Source organism: Episyrphus balteatus, chromosome 3 (assembly GCF_945859705.1).
Source record: "Episyrphus balteatus chromosome 3, idEpiBalt1.1, whole genome shotgun sequence".
Classification (NCBI taxonomy): Eukaryota; Metazoa; Arthropoda; class Insecta; order Diptera; family Syrphidae; genus Episyrphus; species Episyrphus balteatus.
In genome coordinates, this window is record NC_079136.1 from 94,495,357 (window position 1) to 94,514,583 (window position 19,227).

Below are 19,227 nucleotides of genomic sequence, written 5' to 3' on the forward strand. Positions count from 1 at the left end.
TGATTGACTGTTCACTGTTCTTCTTCTTCTTTTTCTTTTTCTTCTTCTTCTTGTAGTCCAGGGGAATTTTGTACATAAACAATTATTCAAAAAAACCGAAAACGTTCCAACTTATCGTTCTGAAAATAACTTTTAATTCTTTTAGTCCGGTCAATTTAGACATCCCAGGTTACATTAATTCCCAGCAAGCTGAAAATTGGTAGGATTGTTGGAAACGCCATCATAAATTAAATCTAAAAAGTCCTCATCGATCCGAGGCCTGGAAAAAGAATTTACGGGTTGTAAAAATTTTCAATGCAAGAATTGTAGACCAGATTATTATATATAAAAAGTGTCATGACACTTTTTTTCCTAAGACCCACCGTTTCTTAGGTATAACGATTCAAAAAGTTGAAGTTGAGTTGTAATCGTCATAATCAGGCCTATTCTGAAAAAAAAACTCATAACTGAAAAGTTCCTGAAATTTCATTATTTTTTTAGCTTGAATTTCGTTCTTCAATGGTTAAGAACATGGGGAAAGCAAAAAAAAAATGGAAATTTTCGCCATTTTTCCGATTGGAACTGGTTGCGATAGAACTTTTTTCTATCTGTTTTTAGAACAATCATAAGTGTAGCTATCAGCCGTTCTAGGGTTGTCCATTCTCTATCGGACACCCTGTATTATATTCGGACCTAATCTAAACAAAAAATACCAGGGAAATGGTTTCGGCAGAAGGGCCCCAATCGGAAAAATGGCGAAAATTTCCATTTTTTTTTTGCTTTCCCCATATCCTTAACTATTGAGGAACGAAATTCAAGCTAAGAAAACAATGAAATTTCAAGAACTTTTCAGTTAGGAGTTTTTTTTCAGAATAGGCCTGATTATGACGATTCCAACTCAACTTCAACTTTTTGAATCGTTATACCATACCTAAGAAACGGTGGGTCTTAGGAAAAAAAGTGTCATGACACCTTTTATATATAATAATCTGGTATACAATTCTTGCATTGAAAATTTTTTGATAAGACTTACCGTTTTGCTGAAAATCGTGAAAAACCAGTTTTTGTGACCTTTGACCACCCGTACATTTTTTTTTTTTCAGGCCTCGGATCGATAAGGACTTTTTAGATTTAATTTATGATGGCGTTTCCAACAATCCTACCAATTTTCAGCTTGCTGGGAATTAATGTAACATCACCCCCTTATTTGAGTCTAATTTGACCGGACTATTTTGTCTTCCATATTAATTTTCGTTACGACATTTCTCTTAACTGACGATCTGTACAAAATAGCTTCAAAGCATTAAAGAGAAGCAATTGAACTTGTTTAATTAAAATTATCTGTTTTGTATTTTGTGCCCTTTGACATCAAACATAACTTTATCAACTCTTATTCTGAATGTGTTAAGATTAAATTACACATTTTATTAATCACAGCCAATATTGTATATCATTGTTGTGTTAAGGGCGATACAGGAAGATTGCATTGTTATAAATCCAGTTGTGTTTAAATTCTTAAAGTTCATTAAAGGCTTGTGTTTTATTGTTTTCAAAATGTCATTTAATGCAACAGATACCGTTAACTATTCTAAAAATTTCACATTTGGAATGGAAGACTACACAATCTTAGGTTTAATGTTGGCTATATCAACAGCCATTGGTATATATTTTGGATTTTTTTCGGTCAGAAATAATACTGCTGATGAATATTTATTGGGTGGAAAACGTATGACAATATGGCCCATAGCTATATCGTTGATTGCAAGGTGGGAATTTTATTAAAGTTACATTAGATATAGAGTTTAAAATTTAATGAATGATCTTTCTTTAAAAAATATTTAGTCAACTCTCTGGAATATCAGTTATAGCAATACCAGCAGAAATGTATAGTTTTGGTTTCACCTATGTGTTTATAAGTTCATCAATGATTTTTGTGGTACCAATACTGTGCTATTTTGTATTACCAGTTTTTTATGAAAACAATATTTCAAATTGTTATGAGGTAAGTTGGAAAGTTTTAACTGTTTTAACAATTCATTCATTATATTAATTTAAAAAAAAATTATAATTATATGAACAAACTGTTTTTTACTTGCGATATAGGTACTATAGGTACGGTGACCATCCGTCCCGGTTTACCCGGGACTGTCCCGTATTTCTACAGCTTGTCCCAGGTTCTTATTTAAGAAACCCGGGACGTATAAGTGTCCCGTATTTTGTAATCTGTCCGGGATTGTCCCGTATTTGCACATTCTCTGATTTTTGTATTCAATATTTTAAATACTTTGTACGGAAAACAAGAAAACAGTGGTTTGAAATTAAAATTATTCTAATTTTTCGGATAAAGCACTAAGCCTATGCTGCTGAAGCAAAACGAAAATTTTTCTAGGTCTCCAAAGTAAAAAAAACTGCTGCAAGAAAAATTGCCTGGACAAATAAATGGAGGTGACAAACGATTGAAAACTCTCCATATATACTAGCACAGATAAGAATTTCGTTGCCTAAGCTGAGTATTGTGCAACGAAAAGCAAAATTTTTGTTTATGATTTCGTCGTGCTAGTTTTGTATTAAAATTTTCGTTTCGCCTCTAGACTAGGCTAAAGTTTTTTTAAATGTTCGTCAATTATTTAGTTCCAGCCAGCTTCTGTTTGTGTAGTTGCTACACCAGGGAAAATATATTCGAATGGAAGATTAAATAACCCAGAGTTTCCGAAAGTTTCAAGACTTTCAAGGATACGCTAAAAGTTGTGTTAAAGATCATACAATTTCAAAATTATTTAAAATAAAATTAAAATGTTAAAAAGCAGCTCTCCCGTACTTTGATTAAAAAATATTTTTTTTAGAAGTTATTAACAGACATTATTATCCCTCTGTGGGCACACGGGTGCGAATTTGGCATAACAAAAATAAAAAGTGATCACAATGAAAAAGTATAAACCAAATTCGCAAAAAAGAGATGTGTCTACAGAGGGTTGTAAAACCATTTTCTTGATTTCTGATTTCGTAAATGACTTAAATGATTTCAACAAAAACGATCCCAAAAAAATCGTTCTTGTTATCAAAATAAGTAAAAATTATGAAAACTCAGAAAAATTGAAATATTTTTTGAAAAATCAATGTTTTCAAAACGATCCAATGAATTTTGTATCTGTCCCGGGTTTGGCTTCCAGAAATATGGTCACCGTAACTATAGGGCAAGTTTAGGATTAGTAAAAAAAATCGAACTCGAGATAACAATTTTACATGACATTACGATGATGGAGAATGCCAAAAAAGTGGGTCCGGCAATTCTGTCTGTCTGTCTGTCCGTCTGTCTCTATCTGGAGCTGCAGCCTAAACGAGTGAAGTGATTTTCTTCAAACTTGGTAGTTAGCAGTTTTTGGTGATTCCCTAGAGGGGAAATTGAAATTTTTTTTTATGACCAAAACTAACGGTACCTGCCATATAACGGAAATAGAAAAGTTAATTTTTTTCAAAAACGGCTCTAACGATTTTGATTAAAATTTTTGTGTGTAATACTACACATAAGGGCCAACTTTTTAAATAAAAAAAATATTTTTTGTACCGTTATTAACGGTACCTGTCATAGAACGGTTTTTTTCGTTTCTGAATATCTCGTACAAAATTAACCCGATTTAAATGAAAATTTTTATACAAAAGTGTGTAAGTAAAGATAATATTAAAATTTTAGAAAATTTTCAAAAAACGCATTTTTGGTTTTAAAAAAATATTTCAAAATTTTTTTTTGAAAAATCAATTTTTTGAAAACGGATCAATGAAAAATTTTGAAATTTAGTTTTTATATGTAAATTAATTATATCTTCAAAATGGCATACCAACTTTTTTTTTGAAAAATGTTAAAAAAACGGCTCCTACAATTTTCAAAATTTTTTTTCTAAAAATACCTTTTTATACGAGAAATAAAATGGCATATTTGTTTTTTTTTTTTAAGATATTTTAAAACGGAGTTTTATTAATTATAAAAACAGATTTAATTTTTTTTATACTACTTATGAAATTTCTTCAAAATATCGAATTTTAAATTTCTTGAATAAAAAGCTTTAACATTATAGTTACTTTAAGCATAAGAGCAAGTACGTGCGACCCCAGTCGTGCAATTTATTTTTAATAACTCATGGTATGTGAAAAAGAAAAAAAATTGAAATGGTTTTGAGCTCAAAACTATTTTGCAGTTTGGTTTCTTTTATAAAGGAGAATAATTATTAGAACGTAAACGGCTGTTTTATTCAATAATTTTTGCCGCATTATATCCGATCCAGTTACGTGGAATGCATGCCATTGGGGCAGCCAGGGATGTGCCCCGGGGCCCCAGATACGGTTTCCAGGGCCCAACGGGAGATCATGTAAGAAAAACAACGGATGTAATGTTCACTAAGATTATGAAAAATTTCGTCTACTTTATTGTTGGCTAGCCGCACAATTGCTGGGGGTCCGTACCATTACACAGGTCTACAAGGTTTTTGGTGCCGAGACTATGATATACTTTTCTTTAGGTTTTCGGTGTGCTGAATTCGAATCTAAAGTCAGAAATATCCTATCAGCTCCCGTTTTTGAAATATTACCGTTAGAAAATGTAAAAAAAACTACTTTTGAGGTTATGCTTTTATGTGAAGACATGTTTTTTTTTTTAATATAAATTATAACGGTTTCTGTAAGAACTATATTCCTTCTTTCAAGATCTTTTTAAATCTTTACGATATCTTTTTTATTGTTCGAGATATCGTCAGTTTTTTGGCTTATTGTAATGTATCAAACAGATATTACGTTTTCATCTCCTTCTTGATAAAAACACACTTACTTCATTTTAATAATTTTTTTTAATAATTATTGGTTCGCGACAAAGCGAAGTGGCGACAAGGCGACACACAGTGCGTCGATTGTATGGAGATGTTGGAAAAAAATCAAATTTTTGAAAATAAGTTGAGTTTGGAAAAAAAATTGTTTTTAAATGTTATTACAACACGTTTTACAAACTTTAGCGAAATTTCCACGCCCCCTGCCACGCCCACTCCTGAGTGTGCATATTTATATCTAGAAAACGGCTTGCACAATTTGAATAAAATTGAAGAAATTTGATTATCTAGGCGAGTTCAAAAATACAAAATAGTGTCGACCCTATTCGCCCCCTGCCACGCCTACTTTTGTATACATTATTCAATCCAGGAACTTGTATGTATGGGAATTCGGGAAAAAATAAAAAAACAAGTGTTTTGCTAAGATTTCTTGATTTTCAGGCTCTAAATTTGGTTGCATATTTAGTTTTGACTTCATTAACTGCAAAACACCACGCAATCGGGCTGTTGGGTTGGAAAAACAAGCATCAAAAAGCTCCCTAGCGGAACACATTATGTAAAAAATACTCGTAAACAAACACTTGTTGCAAGAGAAAGAGCAGGCTTCTGCAAAAAAAACTTACTTTTTTTAAAAGGTATAATTGTTTACTTTCTTTAAATAAAAACACTTTTTTCCCATCGGACCCCTCCAAAAATATATAGCTTATCGAAGTTAGTACTTAACACGCACAAAGAAGCTTTGATTTGGACTCTCAAAATAAATATAAATTTACATGCAAAAAAAAATAATGCAGTTAGAATAATTATATTTTCTCTCCTGAATATGAATCTAGCAAAAAAAATATCATATCTTCTTTTTTTCTTCAACAAATGCTCTTTTGACCGTTAACTAAAAATCTTACTCTTACATTTTTTTTTTTTATTGATCTTCTGAGCATCTCTGACGACAGAAGATTGAACTTTATCATAAATTAACTGTTGATTCATTCACTCAGACTAATTACCTTGAATTTGGCATACTTGCCCCACATTTTTGGCAATTTTTTTTTTGATTTTTTTCCACTAGTCGCCGCACTGTGCGACATGGTGACAAGGCGACCGACATGGCGACAAGGCGACACGAGACGATAAGGCGACATGGTGACAAGGCGACACATGACGATATGGGGTCCGTTTACTGTTTCGTTTTACTTTTTCACAAAAAATATGTCAATTAACTTAACTTGCTTGACCACTAAAAGCAAAAAAAAACTTTTTCAACTTTTAGCATCCACTGTTGTGATAAATTTTATTTCGGAACACCCTATAAGCACTTAGGTAGTCTAGTCATATGTTTGTTTTTAACAAAATTTGAAAAAATAAGGACAATTTTTAATGTTTTAGGTAGGTAGGTCGAGATGGCGGTCAAAGCAAACCATGTTTGATTGACCCAATTAGCGCAGGATGCACCGTTTTGATACCAAAACTTATGAAACCTGTGAGTGATAATTGGATTTATTTGAAATACATTTTTTAATTGGTTTTAAAAATGTATTTAATGTTTTACTTCAATAGTTTTTTCTATAAATTCCTTTTTCTAAAAAAATTTTTCTTCGGCCATTGATTCCCAAACACACCGTGCTAAACAAAAGGTATCTTAATGCGTTCATAAGTTATGATTTTTCCAACAAGAAAAGTCATTTCGGACAACAGGTCAATGCAGAGGATTATATTGGTCGAATTCTGTTGTTTTAGAATCCATATTAGAGAACGTTTTATAGCCTTAAATTTGATTATCTGAAGAGTTACTGATCAGAACTTTACTGACACATTGCGAAACAAGCCCTTATTTTAATGTATTTAATAACAATACTCTTATTGTTTACATACATATTGTTTACAAACATATAAATTTGTATTTTATGGAATAATAAATAAGATATAAATTTATTATTTGAAGATAACTGCCCTTTCTTTTGTTCTTTCATTACGTCTTCGTTATGTCATTTCTTAAGACAATATTTAATGCATTTAAGTGCATTATTTGAATTTCTTGATTATTTCAAATTATCTGTATCGTATTTTGTGTGACACAATTTTATCAACTCTTACCGCCAGATAAGTTTGAAAATGTTGTACCTACATTTAAATCCACAAATAATTTATCAAAACCAATTTTTTAAGTCATTGTTGAGTTAAGGGCGATACAGGAAGAAAGCATTTATAGTATTCCAATTATTGTATTTTCATTTTTATAGTTTATTGAATATCTGTGTTTTCAAAATGTCATTTAATACATCAGATACTGTAAACTATTCAAAAATATTTACATTCGGAATCGATTACACGATCTTATGTTTAATGTTGGCTATATCAGCAGCCATTGGTATATATTTTGGATTTTTTTCGGTGAAAAATAATACTAGTAGTGAATACCTATTGGGTGGGAAAAAAATGAAAACGTGGCCTATCGCTATATCGTTGTTTGCAAGGTGGGAATTAGATGAGATGAAAATTTACAATTTTTTTTTTAATTTGGTGTTAATTTAGTCAACTCTCGGGAATATCAGTTATAGCAATACCAGCAGAAATATATAGTTTTGGTTTCACACATGTGTTTATAATTTCGTCAATGATTTTTGTGGTACCAATATTGGGCTACGTTGTGATTCCAGTTTTTTATGAAAACAATATTTCATACACATATTAGTCAGTTTTTACAAATCATATAATTATGTATCTTAATTGTCAATTATACATTCTTGGAGAATTTGTCAATTCTTATTTTTGACTTTTTCGTAAACCAATTAACCGAATTCAATGACAATTTTGTACAAACACGTTCCAGCAGTCTAAAATTAAAAATTAAGAACAAATTTCCAAAAAAATAATTTTTGGATTTTTAAAAATATTTCGAAATTTTCTTTTGAAAAATCATTTTTCATTTACTTGAAATTTTGTTTAAATATGTGGAATTTTTTTTTTTTGAACGGCTCACCAATTTTTTTTTATTCAAAAAACAAACGGCTTCAACTGCTTTAAAAAAAAAATTCAAAAATTCTTTGAAGAAATCAAATGACATACTTCATTTTGAAGTAAAAACCACCACGGGTGGTTCGCGCGAATTTTTATTTTCGCACCTCATAATTGATTCTCCCCTGGGCAAAATTTTTTTCGGCTTCGCGTTTGGGTTGTACAAATTATATAGATTCTCATCTGAGCAAAAGTTTTTCCGTTTCACCCTTATATCAACTCAAAAAGAATACTTATCACTTTGTCACGATGCAATTTCGACTAACAATTAAGTTTGCGAACTTCTTTTCTGTTTTTCAACATCTTGTAATTGTACTTTGCATTGGACTAAGTGCTAAAGAAAAAAATAAACCAAAACCGGTTCTCTTTAGGTACTTATACGCAAAAATTAAAAAAAAAATACATGTGGGAAATGAGTCCCGAAATTGTTTTTTTGGGACTTATGTCTCAGTAGTGAGGGACATACCTAAGTCCCGAATTGAATCATTTATTTGCAAAACATGATAAGTCCATGATTTTAAATTTTTCAGGAGAAGAAAAAAACGTTCTATTTTCTTTTGATATGCGTAGAAAAATTTATAAAAAACATATTCTGTAGAACTCTTGCCTAGCTACAAAATATCGTTTCGTTTTTAATTTTTGGAGCGATAGCTCAAAAGATAAAAAATAAAAACGCTTTTGGACTTATCATACTTTGAAAATAAACGGATGTGAAATTAGTTTTTAAATGGATATGCAATTTTGCTTTTAGCCCCAGTCTATCAAACAATTGTATTTGAGAATAAAATACAATGTCCGGACTGCTTATTTAACTTTAAAGTAGCTTTAAACTTAAGATTTTCAGCCATTAATCTAATATACCATTTACACAAAAAGAAGCTGTTGTTTATTTTCAAAAGATGATAAGTCCGGGACTTATTCTGTTTTTGATACTAAAAAAATATTTCGCGTAGCTGTAAAATCGGATATAGATGGAGTAGATACTTCATATTTTAAAGACAGACGTGGTTATCCCTGGAGTACAAATTTAGTTAAAAAAACGAATTTTGAAAAAAAGTGGACTTATCATGTTTTGCAAATAAATGATTCAATTGGATTCCAGTAAAGTGGGACATAAATTCCGAAAAAAACTCGAGACTTATATGCCCCTGCGCGTTTTATTTTTACTAAAAAGCAGTGTTGCCAGGACCGGCTATTTATAACTAAACCGGCTCCTTCAAAATTTGGCTCCTTAAGTTTTCAATTTGGCGATTTTTGGCTTCTTCAAAATTAAAAACTTTTATAAAAAAAGAACTTGATTAGTAATACAGTAAAATAAGGAGAAAAAAGGGGTAAATCTCGGAATGAATGTTAGTAGAAATTTCTTTTGCTCAATATCTTCCTTTTGCCATTCTATAACATATCTCAAAAGTCTAGAAAAATCTCATGTCCGCTTGTCGCGATTTCAAGGTCAAATCGCGAAATGGAGATTTTCAAAATTAGCAAAAATTGGCTATGGTATTACATACACATATGATACATGATTTCAAGGTATTTTTTTATGCTGATTCCAAAAAATCTAAAATCAAGACAATCTGACGTATCTGGAAAAAGTTATACCTGTTTTTCATCTGTCAACTCATATTATTATAACAGTTGCAAACTTACTGCCGAAAAACCCTTAAAAGTTATGGTAGATGAACCAAATTTTGCATGAAGATTTTAGAATCCATCATTATTAAAAATTAAAACAATCTATTATAAAAAATATAAATACCTACGAAATAATGGTATTTTTTGATGGAGGAGCAAATTTTAAGATATGCACTAAAGAAGATTCTTGTTCATCTTAGGAATAAGTGCTAAAAGGCTAACTTTTTCATTTTAATCTTTGTTTGGATATTCTTTAACTACCCTCAAAAATCTAAAAAAATCTCATGTCCGCAAGTCCTAATTTTCTTGGTTTGAAAATAAGGTGCAGATTTTAAAAAATTAATAAGAAAAGTTTAAATTTTTATATGTATACCAACATAAGCGACAAATGTATTCCAACAAAACTCACAAACAAGTCAACCTGACCATCCCTGAAAAGTAATGCACCTTATTCATGTTGATCTGACACAAATATCTGAAGTGTTATTTTCAATATTTAAAATCTGCACCTTATTTTCAAACCAAGAAAATTAGGACTTGCGGACATGAGATTTTTTTAGATTTTTGAGGGTAGTTAAAGAATATCCAAACAAAGATTAAAATGAAAAAGTTAGCCTTTTAGCACTTATTCCTAAGATGAACAAGAATCTTCTTTAGTGCATATCTTAAAATTTGCTCCTCCATCAAAAAATACCATTATTTCGTAGGTATTTATATTTTTTATAATAGATTGTTTTAATTTTTAATAATGATGGATTCTAAAATCTTCATGCAAAATTTGGTTCATCTACCATAACTTTTAAGGGTTTTTCGGCAGTAAGTTTGCAACTGTTATAATAATATGAGTTGACAGATGAAAAACAGGTATAACTTTTTCCAGATACGTCAGATTGTCTTGATTTTAGATTTTTTGGAATCAGCATAAAAAAATACCTTGAAATCATGTATCATATGTGTATGTAATACCATAACCTATTTTTGCTAATTTTGAAAATCTCCATTTCGCGATTTGACCTTGAAATAGCGACAAGCGGACATGAGATTTGTCTAGACTTTTGAGATATGTTATAGAATGGCAAAAGGAAGATATTGAGCAAAAAAAATTTCTACTAACATTCATTCCGAGGTTAAACCCTTATTTGACTGGATTATAGGTATTATGATCACGTCTTAAAAGTCTTCGAAGTAGAACTAAACTTCTTCGAGGTAGAATCTGACGTCTTGCTGAAAAGCGCAATTGTGAATGTACCTACTTTCATTTTCATACACCACTTCTCCTTTAGTTGGATGTTTTAAGGTCTTAAAAATTGACATAAAATCAAATGAAATAAAAGAAAGACATTTTGGAGACATAGATCTATCTGTGAAACATTTATTTTAAAAGTTCCTTTAATTTCTGAAAAAAAAGCTTCTCAAAGTTCAGAATAATGCACAAATTTGAAATGGACTTGACCCATTATATTTCTGAACGCCTCATATTTTGTTTCCACTTTTCCACAATGTATACCTACCTATTTGTTTTGTTATTTATTACTAAAATAAAAATTAAAGAATCTAACTTGAAGTCTGATAAATTTAGAGTATTATTTCTTTTTTTTATTTTTGTTTTAAGTTTTTATTTATGTTTTCATATATTTAAGTTAATTTGAGGTTGGAAAAAAAATGATGAAACAAAATAAAAAAAAAAAAATGATACAAAATACATTATTATGAGTTTTTATGAACAATGTTTGAAGTTGGCGATTTTTGGCTCCAAGACTTCCAAAATTCGGCTCCTTGCCTCTAAAATTCTCTGGCAACACTGCTAAAAAGTACTTTTACGAAAATTACGCTTATTTGATTACTTTCGTTATTAAATCGTTGTTGAAAATAAATTCTCTTTTAATTTATTTGAGTGTGTACTAGGTTCCCATTAGAGAGTGGAATTCAATCCCACCTTGAATGGGAAAGAAAACCACTTTACTAAAGTATGAGAACGAAGTCCCTCAGTGGAGTTAGTTCCCGTGGACTTAGTAACCTGCACCCTTAAAGATGTGTTTTCGTAATTTTAAAATCAACTTTAATGCTTTTTTTTTAATTTTTTATAAAATTAATGAATAAATTAAATTAACTAATTTTGTTAAAATTGTGTCATCCTAAAGAGTATTAGTGTATTATATTTATGGCATTTTATACATCTTCTTATTTTCTTACGATACTAGTTTGTTTATTCTCCAATTAAATCAGTAACTTCATCTATGTATGTACATAAGGGTGGTCCTTGTTTTATTTTTTTTCCTAAGGACCACCCTCATGTACATGACAGGTTTTATGTTTCTATTATATATTCCATTATATACTTTATTACGTTTATTACGTTTCACTTTTATTAAGTTAAAAATATGTAAAAATAAAATATTTTAATTTCTATTTCACAGTATTTAGAATTGAGGTTTAATAAGAAAACACGAAAGATTGTAACATTTGCATATATACTGACAACATTCCTTTATTTGCCAGTCTATATTTTCATCCCATCTTTGGCCTTTTCACAGGGTAAGTAATACAAAGTTTAGTATACATTATTTATATAAATTTAAATAATTTTAATTTTAGTTACGGGAAATAATGTTCATATTGTAAATGGAATTGTATGTTTCGTCTGCGTCATGTACACAATGTTGGTGAGTTAAATTAGCAATATCATTTTGATTATAAAAGTATTAACTTTTAACAGACATTAGTTTTTTTGAATCGATTTTGACTCGGAGCAAATATTAAAGAAATCGGCACAGGTACCACAAAACTGGTAAATTTTTATAAATTTCAAAAATTACTTTCAAAGACTTCTTTTTCGTGCTGATTCAAGCATCACACGAAAACACATTGAATACTATTTCTGTCAAACTGTGTTTTTCAATACAAAATTGACTGACAGAGTAAACTGTCTAAGGTCCAATTTATTCACACTCCATTAAATTTAAAGTCGCCATTAAAAAAGGGAAATTTTAAAATTTGTATGCGATTTGACAGTTTTATAATTTTTAATGGAGCCTTTAAAAATAATGGAGAGTGAATAAATTGGACCTAAATTTAAAGAAAATTTAAAAACTCCACTTTTATCAGATTTTAATTTTTTGTCTGTTTTCGATAACTTTGGCACAACATCAAAAAAGATCGAAAATACCTTACCTTCAACACCTTGTTTCAAAAATTCTATAGTTTGAAAATAATTGAAGGTATGGCATTTTTGGTACGGCATTTTTGATGGTAGGACACTCTTAAAAGTAGGACACAAAATTCCCTAACTTCAAAAGTGCCCTACCTTCAAAAATCTCCCAGCTTAATTAAACTTATTTATTATATGTATTTATTTTAAAGAAAATATTTATGTATATGTTTTCAGGGTGGAATCAAAGCAGTGGTTTGGACAGATGTTATTCAAGGTGGTATAATGGTTGGTTCAATTATCCTAATCGGAGTTATTGGAACGTTAAAAGCAGGTGGAGTTAGTAAAGTAATTGATAATGCAATTGATGGTGGTCGTCTACAAGTCAAGTAGATATAAAATCTTAATGAAATTGTCTATTAGTTTTTCAAATAACTTTCTATATTATTTGCAGCATAGACCTTGATCCTAGAGTTCGAGCTACGGTGTGGAATTGCTTTTTTGGAGGATTTTGCTTATGGATTGGCAGTATTGGACTAAATCAAACTTGTGTTCAAAGGATTGTTGCCTTACCATCAGTTGTATTTGCTAGAAGGTTTGTTAGCTGAAGCCTGGTACGCTGTTTGCGCTAAATTTTAGCCGAGATAAAATTCCCATACAAGTTATCGATAATTTGTATGGGATCCATTTTAGCTCAGATAAAATTTTTCGATAATTTGTATGGGAGCTAAAATTTAGCGCGAGCTGCGTACCAGACTTGAGGCATTTAACAAAAATTAACGCAGAGTTTTTTTTTTCCGATATAGGTCCTTAGTTATAGCTGGAATTGGATTTTTCGTCATCATGACATTCAATTGTCTTACTGGTATTATAATGTACGCGTTGTATTACAATTGCGATCCACTCAAGCTTAAGGTAAGCTAACATATTTGCATTTCACAATATACGATTTTACGATATATCTGGTTTAAGTTCTATTAAAACTCCTGTTAAATAAAAATTTTCTTTCAAAAGATTGTTGATAAGTCGGACAAATTGATGCCATATTTCGTTCAAGATGTTGCTGGGCATTTAACAGGGATGCCAGGTGTTTTTATTTCATGCGTTTTTAGTGCCGCTTTAAGGTATACTCACTAACTTATTAACAAAAATACTTTTTGACTCTAAAAGTCTTCTCACATTGTGTAGTACGATTTCAGCTAATTTGAATTCACTTTCTGGAATCTTTTACTTCGATTGCGTTAAACCCTTCATAAAACATCACACTGAACAGAAAGCCAATTTTGTAATGAAGGCTTTTGTATTCTTTAGTGGAATCTATTGCATTTCGGGAGGATTTATTGTTGAACAGTTTAATTCGATTCTTCAAACAGTTCTAACCATTGGAGGTTTGACCCAAGGCAGTATAGTTGGAGTATTTTTCTTGGGATTATTGGTACCAAAAGCTCATGGAAAGGTAAATGTAAAAACTTACATCTAAATCACCTTATTTTTAAACATTTTTCTTAAAGGCAGCATTGGTAGGACTTGTATCAAGTATGATGGGTGTATTGTGCATTTTTATAGGCGCTCAGATACGAATTAAGGCTGGTGAACTTTCCTACGCTCCACTGCCAACGAGAACTGATGGTTGTTTAAATAATATTACATTGAATACTTCAATGTAAGTTTTTTAAACCAGAGTTTAAAAGTTTGATTTTATGGTGTTTTAAATAATTACAGATTCAAGGATAATTTTAGAGAAGAATCTTTTCCAAAGGACATCGGATTTAATATGTTTGACATTTCATTCTATTGGTACAAATTTATTGGTGTAGTTTTAGTATGGATTATTGCAGTTCCATTAAGTTATTTGACTCCCGAGAGGAAAGCAGTTAACGTTAACTTGTTATCACCTTTCGTTAAGAATATTATGAAACGTAAACAAAGATCGACGACGGCGGCATCGTCGTCGTTGACTGAAGAGCATGAACTGGAATTACCCAATGGTTTAATAAGATAAAGAAATTTAAATTTCAAAAAGTATTCGTTTGTAAATTTATTTTAACTCAGAATACCTAATTTATTTATTTTTTTCACAAAACAAAACCAATGACTTATGTAAATTGTTTTTGCGTTTAAAAAGAAAAATGAGTACAATATAGCCCAGGGAAATTAGTAATTTAAATCGCATTTTTCGCGGGACAAAATTTTTTTCATGGAATGTGTTCGGGTGGTTGTCCTTATCATAAAAGTCAATTTGTTGGGAAAATTGGAGGTTGGGAACAGCCGCCATCTTGGAAAAGAGATTGGTAGCGTTTTTATTGAATAGCTCCATTGTTATTCATTTTAACAGAAAATGACAAAGGTAGGACTTATTAACAATAAAATTATCTAAACAATGATATACAAAACAATTCCGTGAGTTGATTAAATAAAATTTTATAGTTGGTCAAAGTGCGGGTTTGTTTCGCAAGGTTGGGACAAAATGACATTTTTTCATATATCTGACGAACTTTTGATTTGTTTGGATAATTCTTCAAGAATGAATTATAGTACTTATAATTACCTATAAAATGAGCCCACAATCGTTATTGTAACCATCGTATTGTAGAAGTAATCTAACTCCGAAACTCTCCATGTACTAGTCAAAAGTGAGAAAAAAGCTAGTTTTTTGCTAGTAGGCCGAGAAAATTTTGGGAGTAGAGGTATAACCAAAATATAAGTACGCAGTTTTGCTGCCATACTCGTGTTAATGTCGATTTCAAAGGTCTGACAACTCTAATTTTGGGCTTTATACGGTTTTTGGGGGGTTTAATAACGTAAGTTTTCCAGTTAACGTGAATGGGCTAAATTTATACTATTTGAAATTATAAATATACAAGCTGATTCCCTATTATTTTTCCTAAATCTAGACACCCCAATCTTGAGGATGTGACCAATAGAACTCAAGATATAAGCCGTTTATACGATTATGTTTTAGAGGCTTTTTTGTTTCGATTTTTGTTTGTTTATTTGAATTGAAAAGCCTGATATGGTTAGTTAAAAAACCTTACATCGTGAGTTCTATTAACCCCATAGCCGAGATTAAGGTGTCCAGATTTAGGAAAAATAATAGAGCATCAGCTTGTATATTTATAATTTCAAATAGTATAAATTTAGCCCATTCACGTTAACTAGAAACCTTACGTTATTTAACCCCCCAAAAACCGTATAAAGCCCAAAATTAGAGTTGTCTGACCTTTGAAATCGACATTAACACGAGTATGGCAACAAAACTGCGTACCTACTTATATTTTGGTTATACCTCTACTCCCAAAATTTTCTCGGCCTACTAGCAAAAAACTAGCTTTTTTCTCACTTTTGACTAGTACATGGAGAGTTTCGGAGTTAGATTACTTCTACAATACGATGGTTACAATAACGATTGTGGGCTCATTTTATAGGTAATTATAAGTACTATAATTCATTCTTGAAGAATTATCCAAACAAATCAAAAGTTCGTCAGATATATGAAAAAATGTCATTTTGTCCCAACCTTGCGAAACAAACCCGCACTTTGACCAACTATAAAATTTTATTTAATCAACTCACGGAATTGTTTTGTATATCATTGTTTAGATAATTTTATTGTTAATAAGTCCTACCTTTGTCATTTTCTGTTAAAATGAATAACAATGGAGCTATTCAATAAAAACGCTACCAATCTCTTTTCCAAGATGGCGGCTGTTCCCAACCTCCAATTTTCCCAACAAATTGACTTTTATGATAAGGACAACCACCCGAACACATTCCATGAAAAAAATTTTGTCCCGCGAAAAATGCGATTTCATGCCCATATTTTGACTAATTGCCCTGAGCTAATAGTAGTTATAGGAAAAACATTTGTAATAAATATATAAATAAATACAAATTTATATTAGCTGCGTTCCTTTGGAAATATTTATCTATTTTTTAGTACTTAAAGCTGCTTTGAACTACTTTTTCAGTATAGCAAAGTAGTTCAAAGTAATTTTAAGTACTAAAAAGTAGATAAATATTTCCAAAGGAACGCAGCTATTAAATTAATAAATTCTAATTAAAAAAAAATGGTTAGGTATGTTTTACATTTGTTTTAAAATTGAGCTTTGATATCCTCGAACCGCATACGGCCCCAATAAGCTCTAGAATTGGTCCATAGTTTATTCTGATGCACGATACGATATCAGTTTTTAGAGCACGAATTGTTAAATATTTGTTTATGTTTTTTTTTTGGTTGGTACAACTTTTCCTTCAAGCATTTTTTTGGCTTGATATGAAATAAGCAAACACACAAAAATATGCTCCAGAATTTAAAATAGAATTAAAACAAGATTCAGGAGTCTAACTTCATGAGTAGAGCTGTAGCAAATCGTATGTATTCGTTACTAAAATGCGGGTATTTGCTTCAGTAACGAGTAACGAAACGTTACTTTCTAAACAGTATCGTTACTCGCATGTTTCGTTACTGGGTACTGAAGTAACGAAACATACGAGATACGAAACATACGAGTAACGACCCCATTCCAATTTCAATACTAAATCATCCGATATATGAGATACGAAACGAAGTGATACACTCAATTTGGCGCATTTATCATCTCGTATCGATATCATTACCGTAGCCGGAATGCTAACTCCAGATAATTGTATCGATAATAACAGTAGTGCCAAGGTATAGTTGAGTTATCGATAATAATTTATACACAAATATCAAAAGAGACGTTTTAGTATTTTCTCTATGTGGTCGAAATATACCCATGCTGAAACCAATGTGTTTATGACCTTTTTGTTAATGGTCTTGAAATGTAGCTTAAGAATGTACAAAAGTGTTTTGGTTTTTAAAAAAAATTTATTAAATTTGCTAACTTCAAACTCTTATAACATGAGAACGCCGCAACTTAAATTAATGTTTATGGCTTTAAAATGTAGCTTAGATTATACAAATTGTTTTTGGTTTTTTTCAAAAAAAAAAATTTTTTTCACTCTTATACCAACGTACGAAACATACTTAAAATACCAAACATACGAAACGTATCAAATACATGAAATATACGAAAAGTACGAAGCATGCGAAAGTAACGAAAGTAACGAAACATACGAAACATGCGAAACATACGAAAGTAACGAGTAACGATATTATTGATGCGGGTACTAGTATCAAAAGTAACGTATACATGCGGGTACTCATTTTGTCGTTACTTTTACTATATCATGAGTACAGAACTGTGTTTAAATTTTGAGCAGGAGTGCTCACTAGGGAAATGATGGTTAGGTGAAAGGAGTTCGGTATCTTAAGCGCAAAGAAATATGACATTGATCTCGCGGACATGATTATAAAAAGTTTTGTTTTTCTTTCTTGTAACATTTAAATAGTCTCATATTTTTATTTACTTATTTACTACCAATTACATCAAATTTACTCGGAAGATGAATCTAACCGACTAGATGCAGTGTCATCACTGGAAGGAAATTGAAACCATCGGCTGATGCAACACAAGGCAATAATGTTGCATAGAAAGACAAAGTAGAAAATGAATAAACAACAAAAAGAACACATGAGAACAGCACGCAGTAGTTGGTTTGATCTTTCAAATAACAATGGAAAAAAACAAGAAAAAAATGTATTCTATTTTTTTAAGTGACTTAATTATTTAAAAGCTTTCAAATATCCTCTCTTGTTAATTATCTAAAATTATTACTATTTAATAAATTAACAAACAAATTCAATAGGAATTGTGAAATGTTTTCCACTTGACTTTAAGGCCTATACAAAAAACCCAAATTATAGTACGTATACGCCGTAGTGAGCCCTTATTTTGTAATTTCCCTTATTTTGTTCATATACCTAATAATGAATAACGTATATCTTTAAAATATTGTGATCACCATTGACATTTAAATTTAATTAAAAGTTGTCATACAAAATTAAATTTTGAATATTTTTGTTGCCATTCAAAAAACATTATAGTCGGGCGGCTTAGCATTAAAAAAGAGGTCGATTGTGCGCTTTGTGATAAAAGCAAGAAACTAACGTCATTGGTAGTTTTCGTTATTTCAGTGTTCAACATTCAGTGCGCACACAACGTAAGCGGTAGTTTTACTAAAAATCCACCCCTAATAAAATATAAAATTTAACTCAGGTATACCTGCGGGCTACCTGTGTTAATCCAGTCGTTACCCTGAGTAATTCTCGGAACAAAGGTTTTTTTTTAAAATAAGTGTTCCAAGTTAATCCAGTGTAATAAAATCATTAAGTGAAGTTAAGCCGGATATGGGAGAACCATTTAATCCGGAGGCAGCATTTGCTTCCCTTGAAGCTTTGCTGACCCGGATTGTCACCAACCTGGGTCCCGATTATGGACCCAGATTAGCTGATACCTTCAGCAAATTTGTGGAAATTGAACCTAGAGTCAGCAAGGAAGACTCCGACGACAGCATGGAGGTCGAAGACTCTACCAGTGAGTCATCCAGTGACGATGACGACGAAGTTCGCTTGGAAGGAAGCGTGACTGAAGAAGTGGAAATCATCGAAACACCTCCACCCACCCAGACATCAAGCTCGGAGGACGAGTTTCCCTTACCTGGTCAGAAGAGACCACGTAAAGGAAAAACAAACAAGAGCAACACACCCAAACGGCCCCA

At 31.1% G+C, this 19,227-nt stretch overlaps 1 protein-coding gene across 1 annotated transcript; it reads left to right on the top strand.

Annotated features, from left to right (window-relative positions):
• Positions 1 to 1,396: 1,396 nt before the first annotated feature.
• Positions 1,397 to 14,720, top strand: LOC129913522 (sodium-coupled monocarboxylate transporter 1-like). Its single transcript, XM_055992258.1, has 11 exons — positions 1,397 to 1,745; positions 1,822 to 1,981; positions 11,855 to 11,972; positions 12,033 to 12,100; positions 12,823 to 12,974; positions 13,040 to 13,180; positions 13,392 to 13,500; positions 13,600 to 13,709; positions 13,774 to 14,041; positions 14,097 to 14,248; positions 14,308 to 14,720. Exons 1-11 carry the CDS (start codon positions 1,534 to 1,536, stop codon positions 14,585 to 14,587), a joined length of 1,770 nt encoding a protein of 589 aa, XP_055848233.1. The 5' UTR covers positions 1,397 to 1,533; the 3' UTR covers positions 14,588 to 14,720.
• The last annotated feature ends 4,507 nt before the right edge of the window (positions 14,721 to 19,227 follow it).

Excerpts from the sequence above, each read along its gene's own strand:
- LOC129913522 (XM_055992258.1), top strand. The coding sequence starts at position 1,534 with ATGTCATTTAATGCAACAGATACCGTTAACTATTCTAAAAATTTCACA. Across the intron at positions 1,982-11,854 it reads ATATTTCAAATTGTTATGAG|TATTTAGAATTGAGGTTTAA; the intron begins GTAAGTTGGAAA and ends TCTATTTCACAG. Across the intron at positions 11,973-12,032 it reads ATCTTTGGCCTTTTCACAGG|TTACGGGAAATAATGTTCAT; the intron begins GTAAGTAATACA and ends TTTTAATTTTAG.